General features: G+C 41.0%; 2 protein-coding genes across 3 annotated transcripts in view; one reads left to right on the forward strand and one right to left on the reverse strand.

Moving 5' to 3' along the window:
* On the reverse strand, positions 1–25,157 carry LOC122189776 (protein adenylyltransferase SelO-like). The gene is made up of 20 exons (XM_042889153.1): positions 25,100–25,157; positions 24,747–25,004; positions 22,075–22,193; positions 21,707–21,835; positions 20,784–20,848; positions 20,631–20,687; positions 20,431–20,529; positions 15,646–15,713; positions 14,801–14,888; positions 13,002–13,071; positions 12,293–12,365; positions 11,467–11,550; positions 10,083–10,212; positions 9,391–9,435; positions 9,225–9,306; positions 9,042–9,134; positions 7,035–7,114; positions 6,121–6,164; positions 2,150–2,229; positions 1–1,536 (listed from the first exon to the last, which is right to left on the reverse strand). Exons 1-20 carry the CDS (start codon positions 25,155–25,157, stop codon positions 1,414–1,416), a joined length of 1,845 nt encoding a protein of 614 aa, XP_042745087.1. The 3' UTR covers positions 1–1,413.
* The window catches only part of PDSS1 (decaprenyl diphosphate synthase subunit 1), a 21,384-nt gene continuing 19,852 nt past the window's right edge, over positions 25,156–26,687 (forward strand). The window contains exons 1-2 of one of the 2 annotated variants that reach the window (XM_042888283.1): positions 25,156–25,281; positions 25,938–26,002. In XM_042888283.1, the coding sequence (XP_042744217.1) occupies positions 25,156–25,281; positions 25,938–26,002 (191 nt within the window). Of the gene's footprint in view, positions 25,282–25,373; positions 25,851–25,937; positions 26,003–26,687 lie in introns of those variants that run through there. The other variant, XM_042888284.1, reaches the window with a different exon arrangement.

A 26,687-nucleotide genomic window follows, 5' to 3' on the forward strand; every position in this document is an offset into this window, starting at 1 on the left:
CTCTTCCAGGGATGTGACACCCACAGCTCCTCTGAGCAGCAGTGCCAGTGCCTTACTGCCCTCTCAGTGAAAAAGTACCAAACTCTTATTTACGAGTTACCATTAACAGCCTCATACTAACTGGGAAACGTGCATTCTCTTTGAGAGAGACAAGAAGAGCAGAAGAGATTCAGTATAGTTAGGACTTACAAATTGTCATGGTCTTGCAAAATACCCTATGGCAGCGTGATTACCTGCAACAGTCAGGTGATTTTTATGAAAGCAGAACAGTCAAGATACCATTTCACTGGTATTTTCAATTTCAAACTCCTTTCATTTCATTTTCAAATTCCTGTAGAACAGCTATCAGCAGCAGTGTTCCTTCCGGCTGTGAATGCCACCAGCTGCAGCAGGGCTCCTACAGGAGCTCCCACCAGCCCACTGCTCTTAGCTGGGCAGTGCTGCCTCAAATGCTCATCCCAGCTGTTGCAGAAGAACACTTACTGCTTGCAAAAGGAGTTAACTCAGGCTGAGCAACCATATAGCCAAGGAAAAAACATCCCAAATAACTGTGTTGACTGTACTTAAGAAGCAAACACATTTGTATATTTTTTTTAGCCAGTGGAATATTTCTAATAATATATTTTTCCCTGGCTAATTATATTTGTATAGAAACAGATTTATTGCTAATCATAGCACAGCCTTCATTTCAGATGCAAGCAGCAGTGAGGACAGTTGGATCTTCTAAAGCAATCCATTTTGGAACTGGGAAGAGCTGAGATAGCATCAAGAAGTAACAAAGCCCCAGATAAGCAAATTTTGCTATAAGCTTTGTAGCATTACACTGCACCTGATTGCTTATATATTAATTTTAATTTATACACTTAGTTTCATGATCTGGAATTGCAATGTCAGACAGACACTGGACTAAAACAAAGACGAGTCCTGCTGTTAGAATTCACGGTATGCTGCTAAGTAACAGCTTGGAAATACGTTTGTCAGATCAGCAGGAAGCTGAGTACAAAAGGTATATGAACCTGAGAATACACGTAACAGGATACTTGCAAGGAAGCCCATTTCCACGTGCCACCTGTGAAAATTCCCTGAGTCATTATATCCACGCACCTATCATCTCCCTCATACGAAGAAAGAAGAGAGGAACGGAGAACGAGAGCAGAGCAGCAGGCTTAGCACACACCTGTCTCTGGCGAAGGTACTTTGGGTAAGTCACTCCCAAGACGGCCACAAACACCGGTGCAATTTGTTGATGCAAACACACAGGGTCCATTTCTTTAATCTTTAGACTTTATAAAGTTGGTCAAGAAGTTGTCTAGCAGAGCAGCAGATTCCTGTCCACAATGCACGAGGGAGTGTGGCTTCCTCGCTCCCATCAGAAGGTCTGAAGTCCGACAGTTCTCCTTGTTCAAGTTTCCCTCAGGACGAGCAGCTCACTTTAAGACCCCTGGCCCAAGCAGGTGGGCGCAGGGCATAGCCTGCCTTCTCTGCAGCCTGCTGCCTCTGGAAGGGACGCTGTAAGACCCGCTGCAGGAGCTGAACCTAGAAGCAATTAAATTGGGCATGTTTTTAAACAAAACGTTTTCCTGCAAATCCGAGCAGTCTCTGCCACCTCACATTACGCACCCTCCTTGCTCCAGAAACAATGCCACGAGTTGATTGCTATAAGTAGTGCTGCCGTTATTATGGTAAACAATTTAATTAACACTCCTCATATTGCTAATATTAGCAATAGTATTAATAATAAGTTATCGTTAGGACATCAAACAACGTTGGCCAAGGTGTACTATGCATTCAATGAGCAAATGCAACCTCCTTTTTATTAACATTCACAGACATTAGGACAAGGGGGAATGGTTTTAAACTCAGACAGGGGAGATTCAGGTTAGGTATCAGGAGGAAGTTTTTCACATAGAGGGTGGTGACGCACTGGAACAGGTTGCCCATGGAGGTTGTGGCTGCCCCATCCCTGGAGGCATTCAAGGCCAGGCTGGATGTGGCTCTGGGCAGCCTGGTCTGCTGGTTGGTGACCCTGCACAGAGCAGGGGGCTGAAACTAGATGGTCATTGTGGTCCTTTTCAACCCAGGTATTCTATGATATGATTCTATGTCAATTATTAGCTGATATCTCCAGAAAAAAATGAACTAATTTTACCTCTGAAAAATCATTCAGGTTAGCTTTCTGCACTGCTGATTCTGCCATCCAATTCCTAAGCACGTATCTAGGATTAACAGCTGAAACCAAAAGTAAATCATGTTAAATTTAGTTAGCAAAAATCAACAGAAGCGGATCACAATCATTGCAAATGTCATTGAAACCTTCAGGGAGATTTAATTTGCTGATCAAAAAAAAAGCTGCATAAAAAGGAAAAAAGAATGAATGTATTTATCTCTGAGCTGCTAAAAATAACTTTTTAATTTGCACAAGGAGCAATGCCGAAGTCACATCACCCACATGTAAAACAAAAAGTAGAACATCAGAGTGATTCAAAGAGGCTTCCCTGCTACGAGCTCCAGCAGCTTCTCTAAAGTGTTTTGTTTGCCACAGCTTACATTCCTGCCACACTGCTGGAAAGCAGATTTTGATGTTGCCACTATATTCCTGGAGATCAAAAAAAAACAAATACTAATATTCCTGCTTTCCTGGCGGCTGAACATCTGCCTGCTGAAGGGAAGAAGCAAATGATTCTTTTTATTTTGCTTTGCCACTTTCACTGTACCTGTTAACGTTGTCTTTATCTCAATCCACCTCTTTTTGTCTCTCCAGCACAGGAAAAAAGGAATTAGGAAAGCAGCCCACTTGCATCTCCTTGTACTGCTTCATCCTTGTTGACTACCCAAACAACTGACGCATTTGAGAAAAAGTGTGGCCTCACTCCTCCAAAAGCTCGGTGGTCAGACAAGCACAGGACTCAATTCATGTTCCATAGCCCCCTGCAGACAGTCAGTGCTGAGCACAGCAAAGACTTCTCTGTAATACACACAGCCTCTAAAGAATGCTCCATTTAACCAGCTAACAAACTAGAATTTACTGAAGCTATGTAATCAGCAAAACAACACTTAGTGATTATTTTATGTATCGCAATACAACTAAATTCTTTATGTTTGGAACTGAATGGCAGCCATTTTGAGCCACCAGATTTGAGATACAGCAGTGTGTGTCTTTACGTCATTTAAAAAAGTAAAGGACAGAAATCACTTTCTTCTGTAAGTACTGAACTGCGACCACTCGTGGTCCTGCTAAAATAGAGGTGAAGCTCTTTCACAAAACAAGAATGTGGGCTAAAACCAGATGCACTCCATCTCCACCAGCACAAAGCCAGACAAAAGGAACATTCCTCCATTACATAGGCTGCCCAAGTCACATAATGATATGCTGGGACTATGGGATGTTCAGACTGAATATAAGGAAGAAGTTTTTTTTACACTAAGGGTCATGACAAGTTCCCCAGAGAGGTGGTGGATGCCCCATCTCTGGAGACACTCAAGGTCAGGCTGGACAGGGCTCTGAGGACCTGATCCAGTGTAGGTGTCCCTGTTCATTGCTGGGGGGTTGGACCCCATGGCCTTTAAGAGTCCTTTCCAACTCAAATGAGTCTATGATTCCATGTTCAGGTGTTAACTTCCTTGAGAGTTAAGACTGAAACACAGTCCATTCAAATACAGGAATTCTTCTTCACATCAGCACGCACATTGTGCTACATGTACTTACATAAATTAAATGAAAACCAACAAATAGGACTGGTTGTTGGGAATCTCAATCACTCCTACACAGTTGTAACAACACCCTGCCCTAACCACTAAAAAAAATAATCTTTTGTTACCACTTGGTAAAATAATTTGCTGTGGCTAAGAATTTTATTTAATCCAGTGAATGGTTTTCAGTTAAGTATGAGAACAATATAAAAGAATATTAAGGAGGAGGATAATTTAACGTGACTCATACAAAAATGATAATCCACATTAAAGCCATGACTCATACCAGCAGGAGTATTTGTCCCAGAAATATAATCTTAGAAACTGCAAATTGACAAGTTTCACAGTGGAGTTAAAAATATCTGTAACTAACACAAGAGACGAGATAACTTTGAAAGAATAAGAAGAGCCAGATAAGAAAAGGACAAAGTATAAGAAAATTTGTGCCCTTTCACGTGTTTTATGATGTGGTCTACAATTTTTTTCCTCTTTTTTCTTTTTTAACATACTGCTTTTATAAGGAAATACAGTGACAGACTTTACTGGGATTTAGATTGTCAAAATTTTTCATCAACTCCTAAAGGAGCTGAGGCTACGCAATACAAGACAAAGTGCTATGAAGAACTGAAAACCAAGTCAAGGGAGAAAAAAAAATAAAGATCATGATATGTGATCAATTTAAAGCACATTACCTTGAAGCATTTGAAGATACTCCTCTACACTTAGTAATAACAAGGGAAAAGCAATGAATAGAGAGCTGTTAATGACAAAACGTTCCAGGGCAGCCAATACTTAGAACAGCAATAAAAAATTTAGTGGGACTTAAAAACCTCATATAAAAATCCAGAGAAAAGCTTGACAGTTTTGTTTTTAACATTAATTGTTGTGTAAAAATGCACAGTTGTATTGGGCTCACATGGCAAGGATTTCATGGGGGGGTCACAGCAGGGTGAAGAACCTTCACTCACACTTTAATACTTAGAAGCTAGCAGAAACGTTACAAAGTGTGTTGATCTTTGTTTAAAAATACAATTTTATAGAAAACACCAAATTGCTCTCAGTATCCCGTTAGTAACCTCTGCTAGCTGTGCTGCAGGAACATGGCCAGTTACACAGAACACAGCTAATTCATCCACGAATCTTCACATAGCAAATTTTGGTCTCTAACAAAGCTGAGACCAAAACCTTCAAAACCTCCCCCTTCTTTGTCTGCCTCCTATCCCATAACGTCCTCTGAGATGTGTGTGGAAAACACAGTGCTGGTTTACAGAAGATCATCCCCAAACTGGGAGCTTTTCTGATTTGGAACAAAAACTCAGAACGCCAGTCCTCTGTAAAAGCAGACACACAAAAACATGAAAACATAGCAAGCATTGAAAAACTGTGTTTAGACAGTTCCCAGCCTTAAATTTTAGGTGAGGAAAGCTGGGAACTTCAAAACAGTAACTGAGCGAACAGCCTCAGGGTCTCAGCTGAAACTTCCCAGCCATACCAGAACACAACCAGCAAAACAAGCCCTTTTGGTAACTATTCTCATATCAACTTTCTTAAATTCTTAAAAACAGATGGAACATTAATTTGAAAACCTATCTTATTGTTGAAACTTGGCACCATCTCCTGCCTCTTCCAGCTAAATCAATTCAAGCTTCTGAACAAATCAGCCAATCAATACCTGATGAGAAAGGAGAGCCATTTCTGCTAGAGATGCAAATAAAGCACCTGCACAGCAGTATGACAGTAAAGCTCATACAGCTTTTATGCACAATTTGGCAGATCCCCCTTTTGGCTTCACTCTCTTTTGTCCAGAGATTTTCAGTTGCTCACTGTGGTAGGCAAATCACACAAATTTACCTCAGATAATTGCAGACCAACAAAAAAAAGTCCAATTTCATAACCACTGTTTCTGTTGTGAAGACACCTATGCATCTTTACCATTGTGGATTTAAAGTAACTTGGAGGGAGAAAATAGAATATTTAATCTCTGAGAACCATGCCTTCCTCTAAGGACTATTTTCCCAATTAAATGAGGGTTTTTCTCCCCTGCTTCACTAAATCAATCAATCAATCAAAAATATGAATCCTTTATAATATACAAAAACAATATGGACACGTTTGAAACTCCTACAAATCCCAGCCCATGGAGCCAGCACAGGATTGCTACAAAAACATTTCTTGATGTTATCAAAGGTTCTTTACAGGAGAAGAATAATGTTCTTCTGAGCAAAGCCACACTTGAGACATCACAAAATACAGCGAGCACGTTCCTATGGGCCAATAATTCTCAAGTTCTTTAAAGGTATCAAAAGGGAAAAAAAAATGCAGTCCACAAGCACCAAGTCATGGAACAAGCGGGAGAGCCAGCAACAAACCTATATAAGAAGTTGGTTGCCATCTCTAAGTGTACTACTTCCTCTGACTTATTTTACTTACTTGTCATTCTTCTTCTTCTCTTGATGTCTGAATCACCCTTGTTACTAAATATAAGAATAAAATTAAAAAAAAAAAATTAAAATTACTTGTGAAAGTTCCTTAGATTTTCCTTACTCGTGACACCTTTCAGCCTTTCTTCTGTTGTGAACAGGGTCAGTAAGCAGCTAATTCCATCAACTGATTCACAATGATTCAACAAACACTGACTTGTATATTCATTTCTCTTTCATGTCACTCCTAACCCTTTCTCAAGCCATCAGCACACAAGAATTCAATTTCCACCTTCTCAGAATTTGGGTTCTGACTAAAATTTCCAAGTGTCTGATATGCACTTTTCACTGCTGTCAGCCATGCATAGCAGATATGACTGAGAAAAGTGCACTGCTTTTTTTTGATCGACTGAAGATAAAAGAGTTGGTAGGAAGTTCCAGCATGAATGTCCCCATCTACACAGTAACTGTGGTGTTTAAACACAGCCCTTATACACAGAGCCATCCAGCTTCCATCCCTGTCATCCCAAGGCAATACTATCACATTAGTATGCACTGCCAGCAATGAAATAGTACCCATCTCTATGCATTTGCACAGCCTGACTTTCTGACTCTTGGAATGAACATATAGGACTCCTATTTTAACAAAACCTATTTACTGAAGAAATTTAATCATTCCCCAAAGGAGAACAAATGCAGACCACTCTTCCCTTTCCATTTTTATGTACTTCTGTGTCAAACCAGAGTTACAATAGTAATTATTACAGAAGCTAGTACAATCTAAAACCACAAAGACAAAAAAAAAGGCATTACAGTTTAGCAGTCCGACTAAAGATCACATAAATCACTGCAGACTAAAGTTGCCATCTTCTGGCAAACACACAGCTGGTTTTACTTTTACACTTGAAACTTCTTCAGACTCACCCATCTAACCGTGAGAGGTACATAGCAACCCACTCTGAAAATAACTCGTGTTTTCCCAGATCCTGCAGGGCCCAGAACTCCTAAGGGGAAAGAAAATGTTAGTGACAGGTAAGCTGGACCTGATTCCTGTTAAGCAAAAACCAAAATGAGCAATCAGAGAAAGCATATAAGGAGAAACACACAGTGAACCTTCAACAAATTTTCTTCCCTAAACTCTACTTGCATCTTTTCCTCTATTTAAATTACTCAGTTTTGACATCCATATTAGCCCATCTCTTACAGCAAATTCTACCTAAATACCTTCAGCACTTGTCCCCTATTTTTCCTTAGCTTATCTTTTGACCCATTTTGTTTTTCAATACTTAAACATTGGTATTACTCTCTTCTGCTCTTTGTATGTGCGTGGATCAGACGTATTTGCAAATAAGGAACAGAGTCTTTTATTTTTCCACAAAGAATAAGGAACAGATATTGATTAAAAAAAAGAAAAAGAAAGCATGGGGAAAGAGGGCAACTTAAGGCTCTGGGCATAGGAGAGCATTATGAACGATAGAGGGAAGAAAGGCAAGGAGACAGAACAGCTTGGGCTTCTCACTTCCAGTGCTGGACCACCACCACAAACTGGGCTTCCCTGACTGAGAACAGCTGCTTCATATTGCTCAGTTGAGAGAAAGCAGCCAAAGCATAAAGGCAAAAAGTGAACATCAGAGAAAGAACAGATTAGAAAGTAATGGACAGAGATAAAAGGAAATAAATAGCAGATATACAAGAAACAAAGGAAAAAGAAAAAAAAATGGTAACAGTGATGTTGAGTGTGGGAAATTTAAAGCAAGAATGAAACAAAGGTTCAATTACATCTGGAAGTACAAAAATATAATGAAAACCCCATTTGAGTATACAACTGAGTTAAAATTACATTAATTACAAGCTGAGGGTCAGGGAAGCAGGTAACAGGTGAGAACGGGATCCAAGCATTTGTTATAAGATGTGCAGGATTCAGCTGCTTTAGCAGGAATTTCAAATATTATTACTAAATGTAAGGATGCCTGCAGTGTTCCCAAAGGTTTTGAACATTTTTAGATCAATTTTGGATTACACTTGAAAAAATAACATACAAATCAATATGAGAATGTATTTTGCTACCAACAAAGTAAATGAATCAACAACATGAGAACACAGTTTCATTTGAAAAACTTCAAAAAAAGAATTATAATTTTCACCTGCATAAGATTTCTGCTGCTGTACCACATCAGTTTGGGTCTAAAAATTTGTGAGTTGCACCATTAAAGTGTATGGGGGGGAAAAAAAAAAACTGAACACAAAAGAAAGTCACCTTCTATCAAGTGAAGGCTGCAAACGACCCTCAGCATAGCAGCAGTGTCACAACCGCATCAGGATTGATAGGCCTCGAGCCTGCAGCTTTAAAGGGGAAGATACATTTGCCAAAAATGGCACTACTTCCATAGTCTGAGTGGCTCCATACTGTATAAAGGAGGCTCCCTTTCTTCCTTTCACACACAGTTTGCACTTTCTGTACAAATGATTAATTGCACAAATATAGCTCTTTTCATTTCTGTTCTTTTCTTTTTCTGGTTGGTTGGTTTTTTGTTTTGTTTTCTGCTTTCCTCTCAAAAATCTACACTTTTTAATCACCAATGGCTTCACATTCATAGAACAGGTCAGATTAGACTTCTTTCTTAGCAGAAGACTAAAAACCACAGAACTTGGTCAAGATCATTTAATTATCTATAGCACAACTGGAAAAAGAAACAGTAACTCGTTATCTTCATAACATGTTCCATGCACGAATTCCATCTTCTCCCTAAAAAGGCCTTTTAAGTTCTCATTCAATGATAAACAGAAGTAAGTCAAAAGTTAGGGAAAGACAGTGGCACTTCCCAGGGAAAGTGAACAACATTCTCCATATTATTTCAAGGTTTTCTCCAACCTGATTCACTCATTTGATATTGCGTGTTCCTAAAATGGGATGCCTGTATTAATGAATACCTCAGGAATATGGAGCTCCTTTAATTGGTCTGCAGTAATTTCACTGAGCTGTCGAAATGTCATTGTGAAATCAGCCTTTGTATCTTCCATGAGCTAGTGAACCAGAGAGATCTGTATCAGTGCTTTTAAAATGGAGTACATCAGTTCAGATGTTTGATAACAAGATGAGCAAAACAAACTCACTTTTAGAAGAAAAGCAATCAAATAGTTATCATCCTCACTGTCCCCAAGAAGCCCCAGTTTTCTCTTGAACAATTCTGTAAAACTGAAAATAGCAGCACAGTAAGGAAGTTGTCACATGGTAGTTTGTAGTACTGGGACTGCAGAGTGTGAGTCTGGAACTGCATACCGGGCATTATAGGTTTGGCCATACTCTTCCAAAATCTGGGAAGCTCTGCAAAGAAAAAAAAAGAATGTTAAATTCTGTGGAACTACAACTCTACTGTGGGCATAACCCCATTGCAAACTTAGGATGGAAACTTCTGATATTTCACAAACATTGATATTCTGAATCAAAAGAGATATGTGTTATGAAAAAGTCTGAGAGGAAACACCAAATACATACAAATCCATAGCTGTTGCAAGGAAAAAAACCCACAATCTTTCTTTCATTTTCATATTGAGTAAGAAATCAGGAGTTTAAACTGTAGACAAGAAGATTTACATCAGGAATCTTTACAAAAGGATGCTGAAACACTACCTCATTATTTCAGAAGGATGGTCTTCATATGTAAGCACCTTAAAAAACATGCTAGGAAAACCCATAACAGGAACCTGAAGGCAAAGGTCCTATGTTAGGGGAAGAAGAAGGGGCCCCATGACATCTAGGACAGGCTTCCGGATAGATTTTGCTATTATTTGTGGTTAACAGAAAACACTCCCCTTCCCTCTTATGCTAGCCAATAACTAGTTCAGGACCAGTTTCCACCTAAGAAAAAAAAAGATTTTCAAAGCTCATCTCTTTCTTCCCTATGCATATGGTGATTAGATGGTCTCACATCTCTCCCAGTTAAGTGTTTAGGTATTTAAATGATTACTTACAGCTGTTTTTGCCTGGGATCCAATAAAGGCTTCAGTGCTTGTAACAGCTTGTTCAGATTAAACAGCCCAACATTTGCCTGGTTTCCTATCTTATACCTCCCTTCATCATCGGACGTGTTTGGAACAAAATCTGTTTCAAACAAAACATTACTCTTCCACAACAGAGTAATTAAAACAAACAATCAATGTTAAAATACTGATGTGCATTCATTTCTGTACTTAGGCAGCAAACTAATAAAAGTGCTGAAGATACTGAAATGTTTAAACTCAGATCACAAAGTCGTTTATTTACAGTGGATTAACTCAAGATCTAATATTTGCAAGCCTAAGAAATCTCTCTCAGATTAACTTCCATATGTCATAGGTGGGATTTTCCAACTTGAAAATACAAAGTAAATTCAGATGTTTTTTAAAAAAATTAAACACTAAAAACATTTTGTTCAGTGTTTTTACTACATACAGTGCTACTACTAAGTACAAAAAGTATAAAACAACTGCACAACTAGATTAAGGATTTACAATTAAAAAATAACATGTACAAGCATGCATTTAAAAAACCCAGACCACCTGAATGATACTTGAGCTGCATAGGCAAGTGTTACACCTTCATTCCTGGAAAAATTATATCAAATGTGTTAAAGTATGGAAATCCTTATCTGGGAGATAAATACGCGCCACATAAGTGACAGGGTACCCAGATGTAAGACCTAAAGCCAGAAAAGACCTGTTTTGTTCAGTACAACGGAAGTCAAATAATACCTGTGCTCAAGAGCTTTCATTAATTTGAGGCTGCACTCTCATGAAAACAGACTGCAAGACAAGTAGCCACTACTGGCTCTGAGCATTACTCAGATGAGATCTTCTAACAATAATCAAATGTAATGCATTTATGTATATGCTGCATTTGCATTAATCAATCCCAGACTGAGTTCACACATTCAGTTTCATATGTGTATGCCATGACAGGATAGGTTTGATTTCTTTTCCTTCCTTAGAGCTGCTGTGACTGCAAAGCCAGAGCATGATGCATGCAGAGTTGCAGACAACTTTTGCCATAGGCTGCTTACAGCAATATGCAATTTTTAGTTTTAGAGGTTTCTGTTCTACCATCTATTGAATCAGTGAAATGCAATAGGAAGCATTCTTTGGGAAAACAGGCTTAATAGTGAGATTTTATTTTCAAACTTTTAGCAACCAAAATATAACCTGTATAGCATATTATAAAACTGGTCTTTAATATATTTTCCCCCCAAAACTGTTCAAACAATACACATTCTTGGGATTTTTTTGCTAATAACATTAGAAGAAATTGCACAGATTAATACAAGTAATTTATGTTTTGTCAAAAATTACATTAAAAAAAAAAAACAAGTGCCACACTCACTTGGGTCATAGGAGTCCATAAATCCAAACGGACCATAATCTATTGTTATGGATAACAAGCTGAAGTTATCTGTATTGCACACACCTACAATTAAACAACAAGGAGAAACAAAAGGTAACATTCCACCTGAACTCTAGATTTGCTGTAAAATCAATCCACTGAATCTAGACAACTAGAGAAGTTCCTTTGCAGAAATCAGATTCTGGAAAACAAACTTGTCTCTTTTATTCTTGACCTGGCAGATGTATGAAGTACGAAAATTAGCAACTGTTTGTTATATTATCTTGCATCTGCTGTCCATACCTAGATGGCACTCTTTCCTCTTCCATTCAGTGTGACACAGTATTGGAACAGCATCTTGCACAGTCCCTCAGTTAAGTTTCTTTGCACATGGACCGTGTGCTGCATTAGCAACACAGTGCTACTTTATTTTTCATAATACAAACCTGAAACCAGGGTGGGCAGCACTCTATCCTACACAGAACATCCACTGTAAAGGACAGGTTCTTATATAGATGCATCAAATCCTGAGCAATTAAACTCACACATCTTTGCACATCAAGATAATCACAGCAATACTGGAAAACCCATGCTCTGGCTGTGTTCTTTGTTCCTGCCAGTTAAAGTCAGACTGAAAAGATCAGGAATTTTTCTCAACTCTGTTATGAAAAGAATCGCATAGCATTAATGCATAACAGATACTGCTGCAGGCAAGGACGTTGGAAGGACTGCAGAACAAAGGAACAAATAAAAGCCATCTTTAAGTAAGTAATTATAGAGTCACTCCTGTAAAGCCAACACCGTGACAATACCTACTGCAGCTTACCATGTGCAAAACCCACAGACATCCACAATGCAATCACATTTGCTGTCTCTGATACGACTGTAGAGAAAAATTCCTAAAATCAAATACACGTTTTACTTCACATAAAACTACAGAATACAATAAGCAACATAAACATTTGATTTACTTCAGAAATACTTTGTACATTCTGTTTTTAAATGTGCATCTGTGATCTCTGCCAACTGGGATCCTTCGCTCATAACCTAAACGCTGTGACTACAAAATGGCTTCATTCAGCAGAGACTGTTGTTACATAAATACACACAGATGCAATAAAAGAACACAGTTACATACATATGGATACACTAAAAAAAGTGTAAAAGTCTTAATACGGAACAAACACATGATACATACTAGCTCTACATTAGGAAAAACCTAATTCATCACATTGTAACCATTGCTCATTTAAAAGTCTGAGCAGCAAGAGAACAGAAAGTAATGGAAAATGGAAGCTTCCTAATAAACACATCCATAATCAGAAGTGGTGAAAAAGGAATGCTCAACTGGATTTTGAAAAAAAGAAGCAGTTTTTTGTTTTGTTTTTCAACCAAAGAGTAAATGAGTTATTAATAAAACCTGAAAGATTATTTCAGATGTCGAAACTTTATAAAGCTGCAAACTTTGCAAAGCTTTGCACAGTGCTTTGTTCACTAGCTTGTGGGAAACAAAACTAACTCTCAAAAATACTTACCAGATACCTGTCTGAATTGTTGGGGACTATTGATGGAAAATGTTCCTGGATGATGAAGTCCAGCAACTTCCTGTAACATGAGATGCAGAATTCATTAAAGAAAAATTTTAGAATTTAGAATTGAGAATAACTTTGAGAATTGAGCATTCAGAACTCTTATTTCTTAATAATCAGATGCTGACCTATGGCCTGCTGCAAACAGGCATTAGAAAGTGCCATCTATTTACTATTTATCTATTTACTATTTATCTATTTAGTTTTGGATTAAGCCCTTCCAAATACTTAGAAATGCAACCTAATGTTCTAGTTATAACTATAACCAGAGACTGCCACGGAGTTAAAACTATTCCCATGTGTTGCATTTCCAGAGCAAATGGGATCTGGTTTAGCATAATATCATATCAGACTTCAGGAAAGAAGTAATTTGTGGATCCAAAAAAAGCTGCATCATTGCAAGTAATAACTGTAGGTCAGAATTCTCCACACAGAAAATTTTATGACTGAATTCTTACTAAGTAGGGTTACTTGCTATAACAGCTGGCCATTCCCCTAAATGCACAGCAGGTTAAGGAAACTGGGATACATACATCAAGAACTGTGATGCCTATCAGATGCTCCATTTGCAGATTTAAAGCAGAGCAGCTGGCAATTAGTACAATTATGAGCTCTATGTAGGACTGTTGTTGTTAGAAGTAGCCAGGGCCACTGGCACAGGCAGCTGTAAGAACCACCTACGCTGGGTAGGTGACCCAGGCAAGGGCTGGACCTGGGCAAGGGTTGTGAGGCTGTGCACACAACTATTTTACATTCTAATCAGGCTGTTGGAGCAAATCACTGAACTCTCCTCGCGCTGCGACTGCTTTAGCAGAGTACCAGCTGTGAGAGGGGTGACCAACACACTGCCTCAGAGATCAGGCTGCCCTGGGCCCCTGTTCTGTATGAGCACAAGAGATCTGTATGTGCTCATTAACACCAATTGCTCGCACGTACTTTAACAACAAAAAAAAACAGCACTGTGTCATTTTCAATTCAGTTCCCTAACTCAGTCTCTTGGTTTACAACAAAACACTCCTGTGAGATTTCAAAGAAAAAGAAAAAAAAAAAAAAGGGGGGGGGAGGTGGTGGGGAAAAACAGTGTAGAATCACAAGGGAAGTAACCTTGAATTACCAATTAATGCAATGTGCAACAGCTGCTACTTCTCTCTTGTTGTTTTCAAGCACCCAAAAACAACTGCTATTGCAAGTTGTTATCAATCAGTACATTGCTTCCACAGAGGAATGGTCAACATTAAAACAAAACAAAACATCTGCCATGCTAATTGCCTGAGATGAAGTAATGTACAGAAGCTAATACTGCTAAGAGGTTTAACTTGTGCAATAAATTTTTACCTGGTATGTGTGCCTGGAAGGTGTAGATTATACAACAAAATCGGGTGAGGGATTTCTGCTGCTTTAGCCTCACTGACTACTATGAGAAACTAACACCTTATTCTCTAAATGTATAACTCTTACCAAAACATACAGCTTCCCCTGTTCTCAATGCTCAATTACCAGAAATATTTGAGCTATAATAGCTTTTTGATTTTACAAGATCCAGGCCTTAAAAAACACCTGGGGGATTTTAATTATGTCTTCAGAACCTTTGTACGTTTGTGAAAATACAGCAGGTGATCTTTCTAGGTGATGCAATCTTCCTTTCTATATAATTTATGCCTGAATTTCAACCGCATATATGCATTCCAATACAGATGTGATTGTTAGGAGAAGCAACATAATTACTACAAAGACCAAATGCAAACCTTAGTAAATCCAGTTCCTCAGAATGAGCCAAGATTTCTAAGGATCCTATACGAAACCACGATTTAGCAAGACGGAGTACTATTGCACCTTAAATACAGACACATGTTTAAATGTAAATGGAGTATCAGCAATGTAAAATAATCCCATAGTAGATCTATTACATGCTGTTTTTTTCTATAGACAAATAATTTACACGTGCATAGTTAACAAGTATTTCTAGAAGCATGCTCTACATGTAAAAGGTGAATACACACAATACTACACTACACATGCATTGTAATGATAAAGGTTAATTTGCTGGAAAGCAATTGGTACTTTTTACTCCTCCACCTTCATCTGTTTAGCAGTATGCACTATACCAGCAAACACAAGCAAAATTCCAGTACTGCATTAACATTACAACTCCCCCACAGAAGGTAGCAACAAAGAACGAACCAGCGTAAAACACTTCTGATTTTAATCCATGCTGTGCCATCCCACTCTTTTTCAGGGCAGGCTTAGAGGGTGGAGCAATGGTGCAGCCACAGTAGTGCCCCATCATTATGGTACTGCCTGTGGAACGATGGAAATTTTCCCTAGATTCCAACATCATTTTTGTAATGGCATGTGAAAAAAACGTGCAACACTACAATACATGCCGCAGTCATAGCAGGTCTGTTCATAGGGCTTCACTTCTTTATCTAAGATGTGCTTGAGACTGATTTTCTCAGGAAGGTTTTCAATCTCAGTAAATGAAATGAAGCCTATTGCACATTTTTGTTACACATAAGTGACAAAGTTGATTTTTGCAACGGGGAATTAAGTTGCAGTGGTAAATCATGTTACTCTGAAATGTGTTCATTACCTCTCTCTTTCTTAATATTTCCATTGTAAAATTGGTCTCTCCACACATCGTCATCACTTACAACTAAGCTGTAAGAAAGAAGAAATGAAAATTAAGAAGTTCATACAGGAAAAATAATTTAGGCTGGAGATCAAAGTATATTTTACATGACTATTTATTTCAGAAAATTCTTTTGCTGGAATAGTTTGTTTTTACAAACAACACAGGCAAACAGTAAAGCTGCAGCTTACCAAGCTTCATTAGCAGCATGCTTTCCCTTTCTACTTACACAGTGCTGCCCATTTTCCACTACCTACATTGTTCTTGGGGAGAGGGAAACATTCAGAAAAAGCACTGCATCCATTTGGAACCCCAGTGATTAATGAGAGTAATGATAACATAAATAAGGTACAAGTCCCCTGAGGACAGCAGCAAAATTGGAAAGAGAGAAATTAAAAGCCAAATTGTTGCATCAGGTTGCCTTTTATGTGAGCCAAATCTGCTGTCTCAGTAATCTTAGGGACAGATCTGGGATCCTCAGCAATTGAGAACTCTGCAAAAACCATCAACACACAAAAAAAGGCACTTTGATGCACAAATGCATTTTGATGATGCATTACAATTATTTCTTTCTTCTTCATTGCTTGTACTTGAATTTTTAAAAACAACTTCTTCCTCTCAATTGCCTTACAATTCTGCACATCTTTTCCCATTTATCCAAATACTGAGATTTGTGAGTGCTTGGAAAACAACCAGTTGTACTTGCTTTAAAATATGTCAAAATTTACACTCATCTTACAAAATAAAATATGTAATTTCACTCTATTTTCTGTTATTATCCAAAGAAGAAAATTGCATCAATCATCATAAGCCATGTGGGGGCATCATTTTCTCCTAAGGTTAATGTGCAGAAAGTTTTCTCTCCAAAGCAACTGAGATTACACTAACCATCCTGCAGAAGGAATGCCTGGTGTTATCTTTTGAAGGAAACATTCTTCCTTCAATACGCACAAAAGACTTCAGATTTGAGAGCCTAAGAGCAGGAAAAAATTACCCCAATTCATATAATTCTTTGCTTTTTGCTTAGCTTTTCGCTAATTGAGAAAAGTCTTTCAATTCAAAATAGCTGGATGCACAATACTGGAAATTTAGTGCAGGTAATTAAGGTATCTTTTAGGTAGTCGAGGGCTGAATAGAAGACAAAACCAAACTTTCCTTGGAGGAACACAGAAAAGGACAATAGACAAACCTAAGGCTTTTGACACTACTTTGAGGCTTATGACACTTTTCTCCCACAAGACCTTTGTAACAAAGCTTAGGAAGTGCAGGGCAGATGAGTGGACAGTGAGGTGTGTAGAGAAGTGACTGACTGGCAGAGCTCAGAAGGTTCTGATCAGCAGCACAGACTCTGGTTGGAGGTCTGTGACCAATGGTGCTCACCAGGGGTCAGTGCTGTGAGGCCACGTCTGGAATACTGTGTCCAGTTATGGGCTCCCCAGTTCAGAAAAGTCAGGATCTCCAAGTAGGAGTCCAGTAGAGGACCACAGAGATGATGAGGGGTCTGCAGAATGAGGAAAGGATGAGAACAGGGACTCTGCAATCTGGAGAAGACTGAGAGGGGATCTCGTAACTGTTCACAAATATCTGAAGTGCAGAAGGCAAGTCAGTGGGGGCGGACTCTTCTCATTAGAAGGAGGGAAGATTTAGGTTGGATGTTAGGGGGAAGTTCTTTACAAGGAGAGTGGTTAGGCCCTGGAACGGGCTGCCCAGGGAGGTTGTGGATGCCCCGTCCTTGGACGTGTTTAAGGCCAGGTTGGACGGGGTCCTGGGCAACCTGATCTGAATGTGTATGTTTGGTGGCCCTGCTAGGCAGGGGGGTTGGAACTACATGATCCTTGAGGTCCCTTCCAACCCGGGTGATTCTGTGATTCTGTGATCTGTGATTAGTGAGCAACAGTAGAAGGGCCAATGTGCAGAAACTGGAATACAGGAAGTTCCATATTAACACAAGGATGAATTTCTTCACTGCCAGAGTGACAGAGCACTGGAACAGGCTGTCCACAGAGGGGCAATTAGAAGGAATTCTTGCAACAGTAATAATTGATGGTAACTATGGCTTTGAAGTTACGTAAGTCTTTTTTTCCTGCATTTCAGAAGGCAGCAGCAGCTAGCCAATCCAAACGTTCTCTATTAACTGCAAAGAAAAGGCTGTGAATTGTTCCAGGTAAAAGCAGAGAAAAGATATACAGAAGTCAAAAAATTAAAAGAAGGCTTTGCAAACAATTAAAAACGTCTCAGATGAAGTACCAGAGGCTGCAGGGTACTCTGCCTACAGTTCCACTCTCAGTGCTATTGCTTTACTGGAGCAATGTTAGGAATTCTTTTCCAGAAAAAGTTGTTTTTGAAGCAGTAAAATAATGATTGCCATGTCTCTATGAGTAAGGATACAAAGTGCTGACATGAGTGAGCTGAAAGAAAAAAATCTTAATCATTCAAGAAGAACAAACAAATTCAAAAAGACCCCAGACACCAGTACAACAGTGTGCATCAGAGCATGAAAGGAGAGCAGTCAGGATAATAGCAGTACTCAGTTCTGCTGTTTCAGACCCCTGCTCAAAGGGTTTTTTTATTTGCATAACCCCTAACACACTCTGCACAAAACTCCTACAGAATACCAGCACTTTTCTTACTGAAAATCCAGAGGCAGCAAGACTTTTGTAGTTACTAATACAAGTTAATAAACAAATAACACTTAAAAGCTTGCCAGATAACTGAGCAGCTGCGTCAAGACACCACACTACCACTATAAAAATAGTTTTCAAATGGCCCCTCCAGTTTGAAAGTACCATTACCTGTACAGCAGCAGATAAGAGGTATACTTGGCAACAGGAGACAGGGAGCTGAAATCACTCTTACATCAGCAGCTGGAACAGCAATCGCTGAGGAAGAGAGAGAGACTACATCCCAAGCTAACCTTAGCTCGAGCTTAAGGGCTACAATTCGTGCTCCCAAGTGCCTTGCATGCTCTTCTGCATGACCACTAAGTGTTGTGCATGTAAGGGCCATCTCACACTGAAGACTGCATACTGGCTTACCTCTTTGACCCCATCCCTGACACTGCTAGCTCGCAGACCCACTATGTGACTAACATGGTACCATGTGAGGAAGCAATCTTTAGCAAGCAGTACAGTCACAAACTGTAGCACCCCATTGGGAAGATAGTACTTGACATTAATAGAGCAAACCAACCTGCTGGGTGTTCTGGGTTAAACTGTAAGGCTTTTCCCTACAATTCTGCCAAAAACTCTTTTTACAAGAATTCTAAGTGAATCTCACCAGCCTCAGTGCTACAGCTCCCTATGGGGAAGAATACAGATATCAGCTGGGGTTTTTCCAAATGAAGTCTCACAAACAGTTGGGAGAGCTTGTACAGCAGTTAAGAGAGCCACACGTTTTACCAATCTGCCAGCAGAGAACTGAAGCACATTGTGTACTCAGTAGCATTGGTACAAAGTTAAGTGGTAATTTCACATTGGTTTTGCACTGAACAATTTGTTGAAACGACAGCAAAGAAAGCACATAACCTTGCCACATACTTCCCTGCTGATGCTCTGGCAGACTTAACATTTGCATCAATAGCTAACAGCAAAGGTTCTCAAGGTGAAGTCAGTGAATAAACCATCAAAATGTCATTTACAAACACCCCACTTCAACAGAAAAAATGTGGTAGAATTAATGCTACAGAGATTTGCAGACACTTTGCAAATATAGAAACCCTGACATGCGGCAGCTGGGTATTGGCCTCTTCCAGAGTACATTTACTTCTTTAAAGCCTGAAATTCTGAAGCACAGACATATGACTCCCTTGGAACACAAAATAAACTTGGCATTTTAAACACAATCATCTGAAAAATTCAGTTTAGTTCATTCTGAGAAGGTCATCTACATGAGTGAATTTTAGTCCTCTTTGGTTCAAATAGAATTGGTTTTAAATGAGTTTTTAGTACAATTCTCTCTCTGCTCAAGGTGCGTTTATATAAATAAGGAGTTGGAAGTAAGACTGAAATGTACATAATATCTCCAACACTATCACCCGTTTATCTAACCATTTTTCCTACCAGTCTTAAGAATTGCAAGTAGCTGGCTGTAACAACACAGAAAGAGTTACTTTCTACACTTTCCTGCTTGGCCTGATTCTGGAAAAATTCATCAAAACATATAACTTTAGTGTAATAACAGACTGTAACAAGTACCAACAGACTCACTGATTATCCACAAACTTCAAGGGTACTACAGAGCAGCAATCTAGTCCTGCTGTTTTTGCAAGCTTTTCTGGTGAATAAGAAGTGAAAGTACAGTTATATATATATATATATATAATAGAAGGAATTTGGATTGCAGTACCATAAAAATGAGAAAGGGGAGTTGTGTTAGATACGATTACTCCAATTTCTCCTTTTCACTTTCTTCACAAATGAACCAGATTTCAAATTAAAATAAGGTAATTGAGTTAAGACAGTCTTCCAGGAGCACAACAGCTGTTCAGAACAATACAAAGACAGTACACTATACTGTGTTTAAACACAACAATATTTTAAAGTATATCAAACATAAAAGTGAATGGGTAAACAGCTGGAGCTCATGATTACTGGGAAGTTTTATCCAAAAAAATATCCAAGAAAGAGTTCCAATTGCATACATGTGAAAATAAAGATCTGTCCTTGTTCTGCTTTATTGGCGCCCAGCGAAACTCAGGCACATGATTACCTTTAATTAAGGAAGGTGTGAAAAAGAAAAGAGTAATACCTAGCAGCTCTGCTTGTTGGAATTCCAAGATAATGCATAGCCTCACTACACAGAAATTCCCGCACAGAAGAGCGAAGCACAGCTCTTCCATCACCATTCCTACAGAGAACAAAGAAATAAAAAAAATCAGTCACAAAATCTAGGCAACTCTAAAGCAGAAAACATCCACTTTTGTTATGTATGAATTAACTGCAACTCACCGGGAGTATGGGGTCTTTCCTGAGCCCTTCAACTGCAGTTCCCACCTTTCACCATGCCTGCAAAAATGCCATCAGAGTTTGTAACAATGCACCCTGGGGTTTGCAGCTGCACAGAATACAGAAGTAGTGCAGTCATTTCAGAAGGCATCGCACCTGTTTGTGTACACTCTGACCAAGTGGGCTCTTCCATCCCCCAGCTGACCTGCCCAGCTGCCAAACTAGCAGAAATGAACAACAAATTGGTTCTATGAGTAACAGCAGTTAAACTCAAGCAGTACAAATTGCATGTAGGTTCGCTGTGATCTACGCAATACAATGACACATTTGCTCAGGAGTAATTAAGATATTGATCCCTAAAGCACTTTTACACTCACACCAACAATGAATCAGAAACCACACACAGACACAGTAATCCCCATATTTTCCCTCTACCCTCCAGCTACAAAGCCAGCTACTGACCTGTCTCTTCTGCATAATGAGCCCTTCAACCAACACGGCTTGTAATAAATACATGGTTTAAACTGGAAATTATGCACCAAATTCTACCACTCTTTTCCATGAATAATTTTATCTATTTTAATGAAATTTAACTCTTATCAAATCACGCTATTGCTGAATTCAGTGAGGTTCTGCCCTTCTTCGCTCCCCTGAGCCAGTACTACCTATCACCAATCAGACCTTGTCAGGCTGTGGGGTACAAAGCAGACTCTGCAGCTAACAGAAAATATAAGAATAATTTGCTTTTTGGAAAACAGAGGCAGAGAAAGCAGTCACGGTACCACAGAAGGGTATTGTAGATCTCTTCCATCCGCAGCCCCCACAAAGAGCAAACCTGCCATCTAAACGTCCACACACATTCAAGTACTTATGGGTATACAAGCACACATTTACAACACGTACAATATGTACATAATTCAATAATAATATAGTTATTTAATAATTAAATATAATATAATAATTAAATAATTTAAAATTTAATAAATAAATATAATATAATAATTAAATAATATAGTTTAAGGTAGAATCCACATTAAAAGAACTACACAATTCCACCTGCAAGAACAAGGGTTAGTTACCTGATGGCCTCCGTATCTATGGGCCAAAGGAACAGACCCATGTAACACTTTCTCACCGCTGACAAACTGAAGAAAATCAGAGGTTTCTTTGACAGATATATGAAGATCCAAAATATCTTCAATAACTTCCTGGAGAAAAATATAATACATGTGGTCCTTGAATATGAACAAAATTCCAGTGATAAAAAAAAATGCGCTGTCTATATGCTTTATTATCAGAAGACATCTCATAATATGGTTTAAATGTTCTATTTGTTTAAATTATATATTGACACCTCAACAATAAACAGCTAATGAATATTGAAATATATTTTAATATGTATTTTAATAATTGTTATAAACTGGAGAGAATCCAAAATAATACCAACCTCTGAAACAGCCACAAGAAGAACTCTGGATTTAAAAGGTGTGGGATAGACAATGGAAAAAATGCAGTTTCTCACATTACGGACATAATTTTCTTGGATTGGATCAATTGGAAAAGAATCTGTATGAAACACATGAGAAACGGTAAAAAACAAAAACTGAAAACAAAATAACAACAAAAAAACCCAACCCTAACCATATTATTCTTGATACCTTTCCTCTTAAAATTCAATCAAAATACTTCAGAATCAATTAAAAAAAAAAAAATCAACCAGCCACACAAAATGAACAAAGAATCAAAATTTACCAGAACATGCATTCAGAGAGTCACAGAATCCTTAGAGTTGGAAAGGACCTTCAAAGGTCATCTAGTCCAACTCTCCTGCAGTGAACAGGGACACACACAGGTAAATCAGGCTGTCCAGGCCCTGATCCAACCTCACCTTGGAAGTCGCCATGGATGGGATAACAATCACATCCCTGGGCAACCTGTTCCAGTGCCTCACTTCCCTCATTACAAAAAACTTTTTCCTTCTATCCAAAATTAAACCTGTATGAAAAGTAATCCCAGATAAACTTAAGGTCTTACTCTGTTTAAGATTTTTCAAAGGAATAATTGAATCCTGAAGTTAAAGGAACAAGAAGACCACACCAATTTTAAGCTCTAAAACATATTTTCAATCAAGTGTGATCAGAAGAGTCTCCAGAGTACTGGTGGGTGTAAAGCTGGACATGAGCCAGCAGTGAGCCCTTGCAGCCCAGAAAGACAACTGTACCCTGTGCTGCATCAAAAGAAGTGTGGACAGGGAGGTGATCCTGTCCCTCTGCTCTGTGCTGGTGGGACTTCACCTGGAGTACTGTGTCCAGATGTGGAATCTTCAGTACCAGAGATGTGGACCTGCTGGAGTGCATCCAGAGGAGGGCTACAAAAATGATCCCAGGGATGGAATGCCTCTCCTATAAGGACAGGCTGGGAGAGCTGGGGCTGCGGAGCCTGGAGAGGGTTTGAGGTGATCTGATAGCGGCCTGTCAGTATTGAAAGAGGAGCTACAGGAAAGAAGGGGATGGACTGCTTAGCAGGGTCTGTAGTGACAGAACAAGGGGAAATGGATTCAAGCTTAAAGAGGGCAGATTTAGCTTGGATATAAGGAAAAAATCTTCTACAGTGAGGGTGGTGAGGCACTGGCACAGGCTGCCTAGAGATGTGGTAGATGCCCCATCCCTGAAGACTTTCAAGGCCAGGCTAGTTCAGGCCCTGGGCAACCTAATTTATCCATGTGCGTCCCTGTTCACTGCAGGGGAGTTGGACTGGATGACCTTTAAAGGTCTCTTCCAAGTCTAAGGATCCTATGATTCTAAGGCAGTTTTACATTGTACTCAGATACACGCAACTCTACAAGGTATTTGCAGCAGCCAGAAGAGCTACACCCACAGCTGAACATGGCAGCAAACAGCTGAAGTCACTGCACGCTGGTAACCGCGGCACAGTCCACATGCAGCAGTGATCTCCAGGTAACGTTCCAAAGTCTTCTCTGAGCAATGTAACAGTAAATAAATGGGTCAGAGGATGCACTTCTTGCTGCAGCATGCGTATGCAAAGATGTACTTCTTTCTTCACCCAAAGCTACTCTGACCCATCTAACAGCACAAATATGTTTTATAACACTGCACTAGTACTGTGCCTTTTAACACATTTTTGTATTTCTCCTTGCAATATTTTTACAGTTTTGTGTTAAATTCCCATGTCTCACAGTCACCAAATTGTAAAATCACAGAATGGTTTGAGTTGGGAAGGACTTGTAAAGGTCATCTGGTCCAACTCCCCTGCAATGAGCAGGGACACCTACACCAGGTGCTCAGAGCCCCAGCCAGCCTGACTTCGAGTGTCTGCAGGGACAGGCATCCAACACCACTCTGGACCCTTTGTGCCAGTGCCTTATCACCCTTATAATATTAAAATGTTGTCATTATCTCAGGAGACCTGCTGTTAGCCAAGTTTCTCAATGTCTTTTAACAGCAAATTCTGCTTCAGACATCTGCCACACAGTGTGTCACTGGTTGTTGCCCTTATGCCTGCATATAAATCCACCACCTGAAGAAAACCACAGCCTAACAGAATATGTTGGAAGGGACCCCCAAGGTTCACTGAGTCCAACCCCCAGCTCCACACAGGGATCACTTAAAATCCAAACCCTCTGGTGTCTTAACTCCAGCTCTCAGGGCCATGCCCACAGCCCTGTGCAGCCCATTCCAAGCCTGAACACCCTCTGGTGCAGAACCATTCCCTGAGCCCAGCTGCCCTCCCCTCACACAGCTCCATGCCGTTCCCTCAGCCCTGTCGCTGTCACACAGAGCAGAGCTCAGCGCTGCCCTCCGCTCCCTGTGAGGAGCTGCAGCCACCATCAGGCCTCCCCTTAGCTCCTCTGCTCTGGGCTGAGCGCAGCCAGGCACCTCACCCACCAAATCATCACCTCTAATAATGTACACGGGGTTATATGGAAATAACTTTTGCTATTACAGCATTTCTGTATGCTACACAGCCTTGGGTACTGGAAATCGCTGCCAGCTGATTGCACTAACGCTGAACTGGGACTTCTCCGCCCCTGCATTACGACAGCTCCCCACGAGCAGCAGCAGCCGCCCCTCTCTCCGCCACCCCGGGCCGCGCGCGCACCCAGCAGGCTCCCCGAGCTCAGGCCCCACGCGCCGATGCCGGCAGCCGCCCGCTGCTCCCTGTCGCAGCTCCGCTCCAGGCGCGACGCGTTCGGGCCCAGTACGGCGGGGCAGAACGGCTCCGGCGGGCCCCGGGCCCCGCAGAGCCACGCGAGGCAGGCGAGCACTCCGGGGAGCAACAGCCCCGCCACACCGCCGCCCTCCCCGCGGGCGGGGCTCGGCGCGGCCGCGGCGCGGCGGGACGGCCGTATGGCTCTCCCTGCCGGGAGGGAGGCGAGGCAGCGGGGGGGAACGTAACTGCTCCTCCCCCTCCCCCCCCTCCCGGCCGCCCCGCGGCGGGTCGCGGCGCCGGGCTTCCGCCTCCGGGTCGCGGCGGTGAGGACGGCGGTGCCGGCGCTGCCGGGGACGGCATGGCCTTGCGCTTGTGGTGGCGGTGCGGCGCTTCCTGCTGCCGGGCACCGCCGCTCGACCCCGCGCCGCCTCTCCTCCCGCCGGCTCCCGGCCAGCGCGGACCGCCGCCCGCCCTGCGCGCCGCGGTGAGTGCGGCGGGCGCCTGGAGGTCACCGGCGATGAATGGGGCGGCGGGGCCCAGGAAGAGGCGCCGAGCCGGGCGTGGCGGCAGGGCGGCTCCGCGTGCTCTGGGCGGTGTGACGGGTGTGGGGCCCGGGGGTCCGAGCCTGCTGAAGGGTCTCTGAGGACGTTGTCGGCTTTGGGGTTACGTTCTTGGCGTCCGCAGGGTGTAGGTGTAAATCATAGCCGAATTAAAACGGCTTCAGGGGAAAACAGAGCGTACGTTCTTCACTTCGTGCGGCGTTTTACAGAAAGCTCCCGTCCCTTTCTGTGCGAGCGGTGCTGTCTGGATTTATCTGTAACACGGGGAACGTTTGAAAACTGCACTTCCGTGAGTGCAAGAGCAAGCACTGCTCGCTGGAAGTGCGCTGATCGCTTTGCTGGCTGCTCCTGCAAGGGGAGAAAGTTCACTGCGCCTGAGCAGAAGTCTGTAAGTCGGCATCTCATGGACGCAGGGGCAGCGGCGCTTCACGTGATGCAGAGGAGGATTAAGAGGCTGCCTTTGCTGCTGAGCTGTTCAGAAAAAAAAGGGGAGGTGCTGAACGCTTGCTTTTGTAATCAGATGTTTTCCATTCGTTTTAAATTCTGTTTTTGAAATTAACCTTGGTTTTTCTTTGCACAGATGTGTCACTTTCCCCAAAGAAGCCCAGTATGGTCATTTCCAAAACTGTGTAGTATATCTTGGCGGTAAGTTGGAGGCCCTTGTTCCTTGATGGGAAAAGATGTAGTTACTGGCTGACCTGTGCAGTCACCGTGAGCCATAAGCATAGACTGAAAGTAAGGTTATTTGCTACAGAACATTGGATAATTCCACGTAGACCACCGTTGTGGTGTTGGGCTAGAGTCTGAGTCTTCCATTCAGGAGGGCAGTGGGCAAAGCTCATTTCAAATCATGAAATACATTTTGAAAAATGAGGCCCACTAAGAACCATAGCCTTCAGCTCCAGGGAATATAAAGAAATAATAAGACTCAGGTATAATGCACCTTGATGTATGCAGGTAGAACTTTGACCCTTATCGCTGCATGGGATCATGATACTAACTGGAAGTATTGATTTAATGTATAACTTAGGTTAGGCCATCTCATGTAGCTGGGTGTGTAAAGGGAAACTTTCAAATCCAAGCCAGGAACATTTGTCTAGAAGTGGGAAGAAATTGGCAGAACAATTGTGTTGCTAGAAGATGAAGGCTTCATCTACAACTGTGCACTACAGTACCATACAGTGTGTTCCGAAGGAATAAGCTGAGAGCAGTGTAGTTTGGTACTCAGGAGACTTCTGTAATCTGTTAAGTGCATGAGTGCTTGGGGAATATGGTGATTATTGGTTTCCAAATGCTGCACTTTGCTAGCTCCTAGAAGTCTACAATCATC

This window comes from Lagopus leucura, unplaced genomic scaffold (assembly GCF_019238085.1).
Source record: "Lagopus leucura isolate 7727_CA_CO unplaced genomic scaffold, USGS_WTPT01 Super-Scaffold_100157, whole genome shotgun sequence".
Lineage (NCBI taxonomy): Eukaryota > Metazoa > Chordata > Aves > Galliformes > Phasianidae > Lagopus > Lagopus leucura.

Bases quoted from the DNA above. Each gene is read 5' to 3' on its own strand.
- LOC122189776 (XM_042889153.1), bottom strand. From the start codon at position 25,157: ATGCCGTCCCCGGCAGCGCCGGCACCGCCGTCCTCACCGCCGCGACCC. The intron at 20,530-20,630 runs GTGAGTTGCAGT...TGTTCTCTGTAG, and splicing joins GGAAAGACCCCATACTCCCG to GAATGGTGATGGAAGAGCTG. The intron at 1,537-2,149 runs GTAAAATTAGTT...AATTGCTTCTAG, and splicing joins ACCTGAATGATTTTTCAGAG to GTTCAGCTCCTGCAGCGGGT.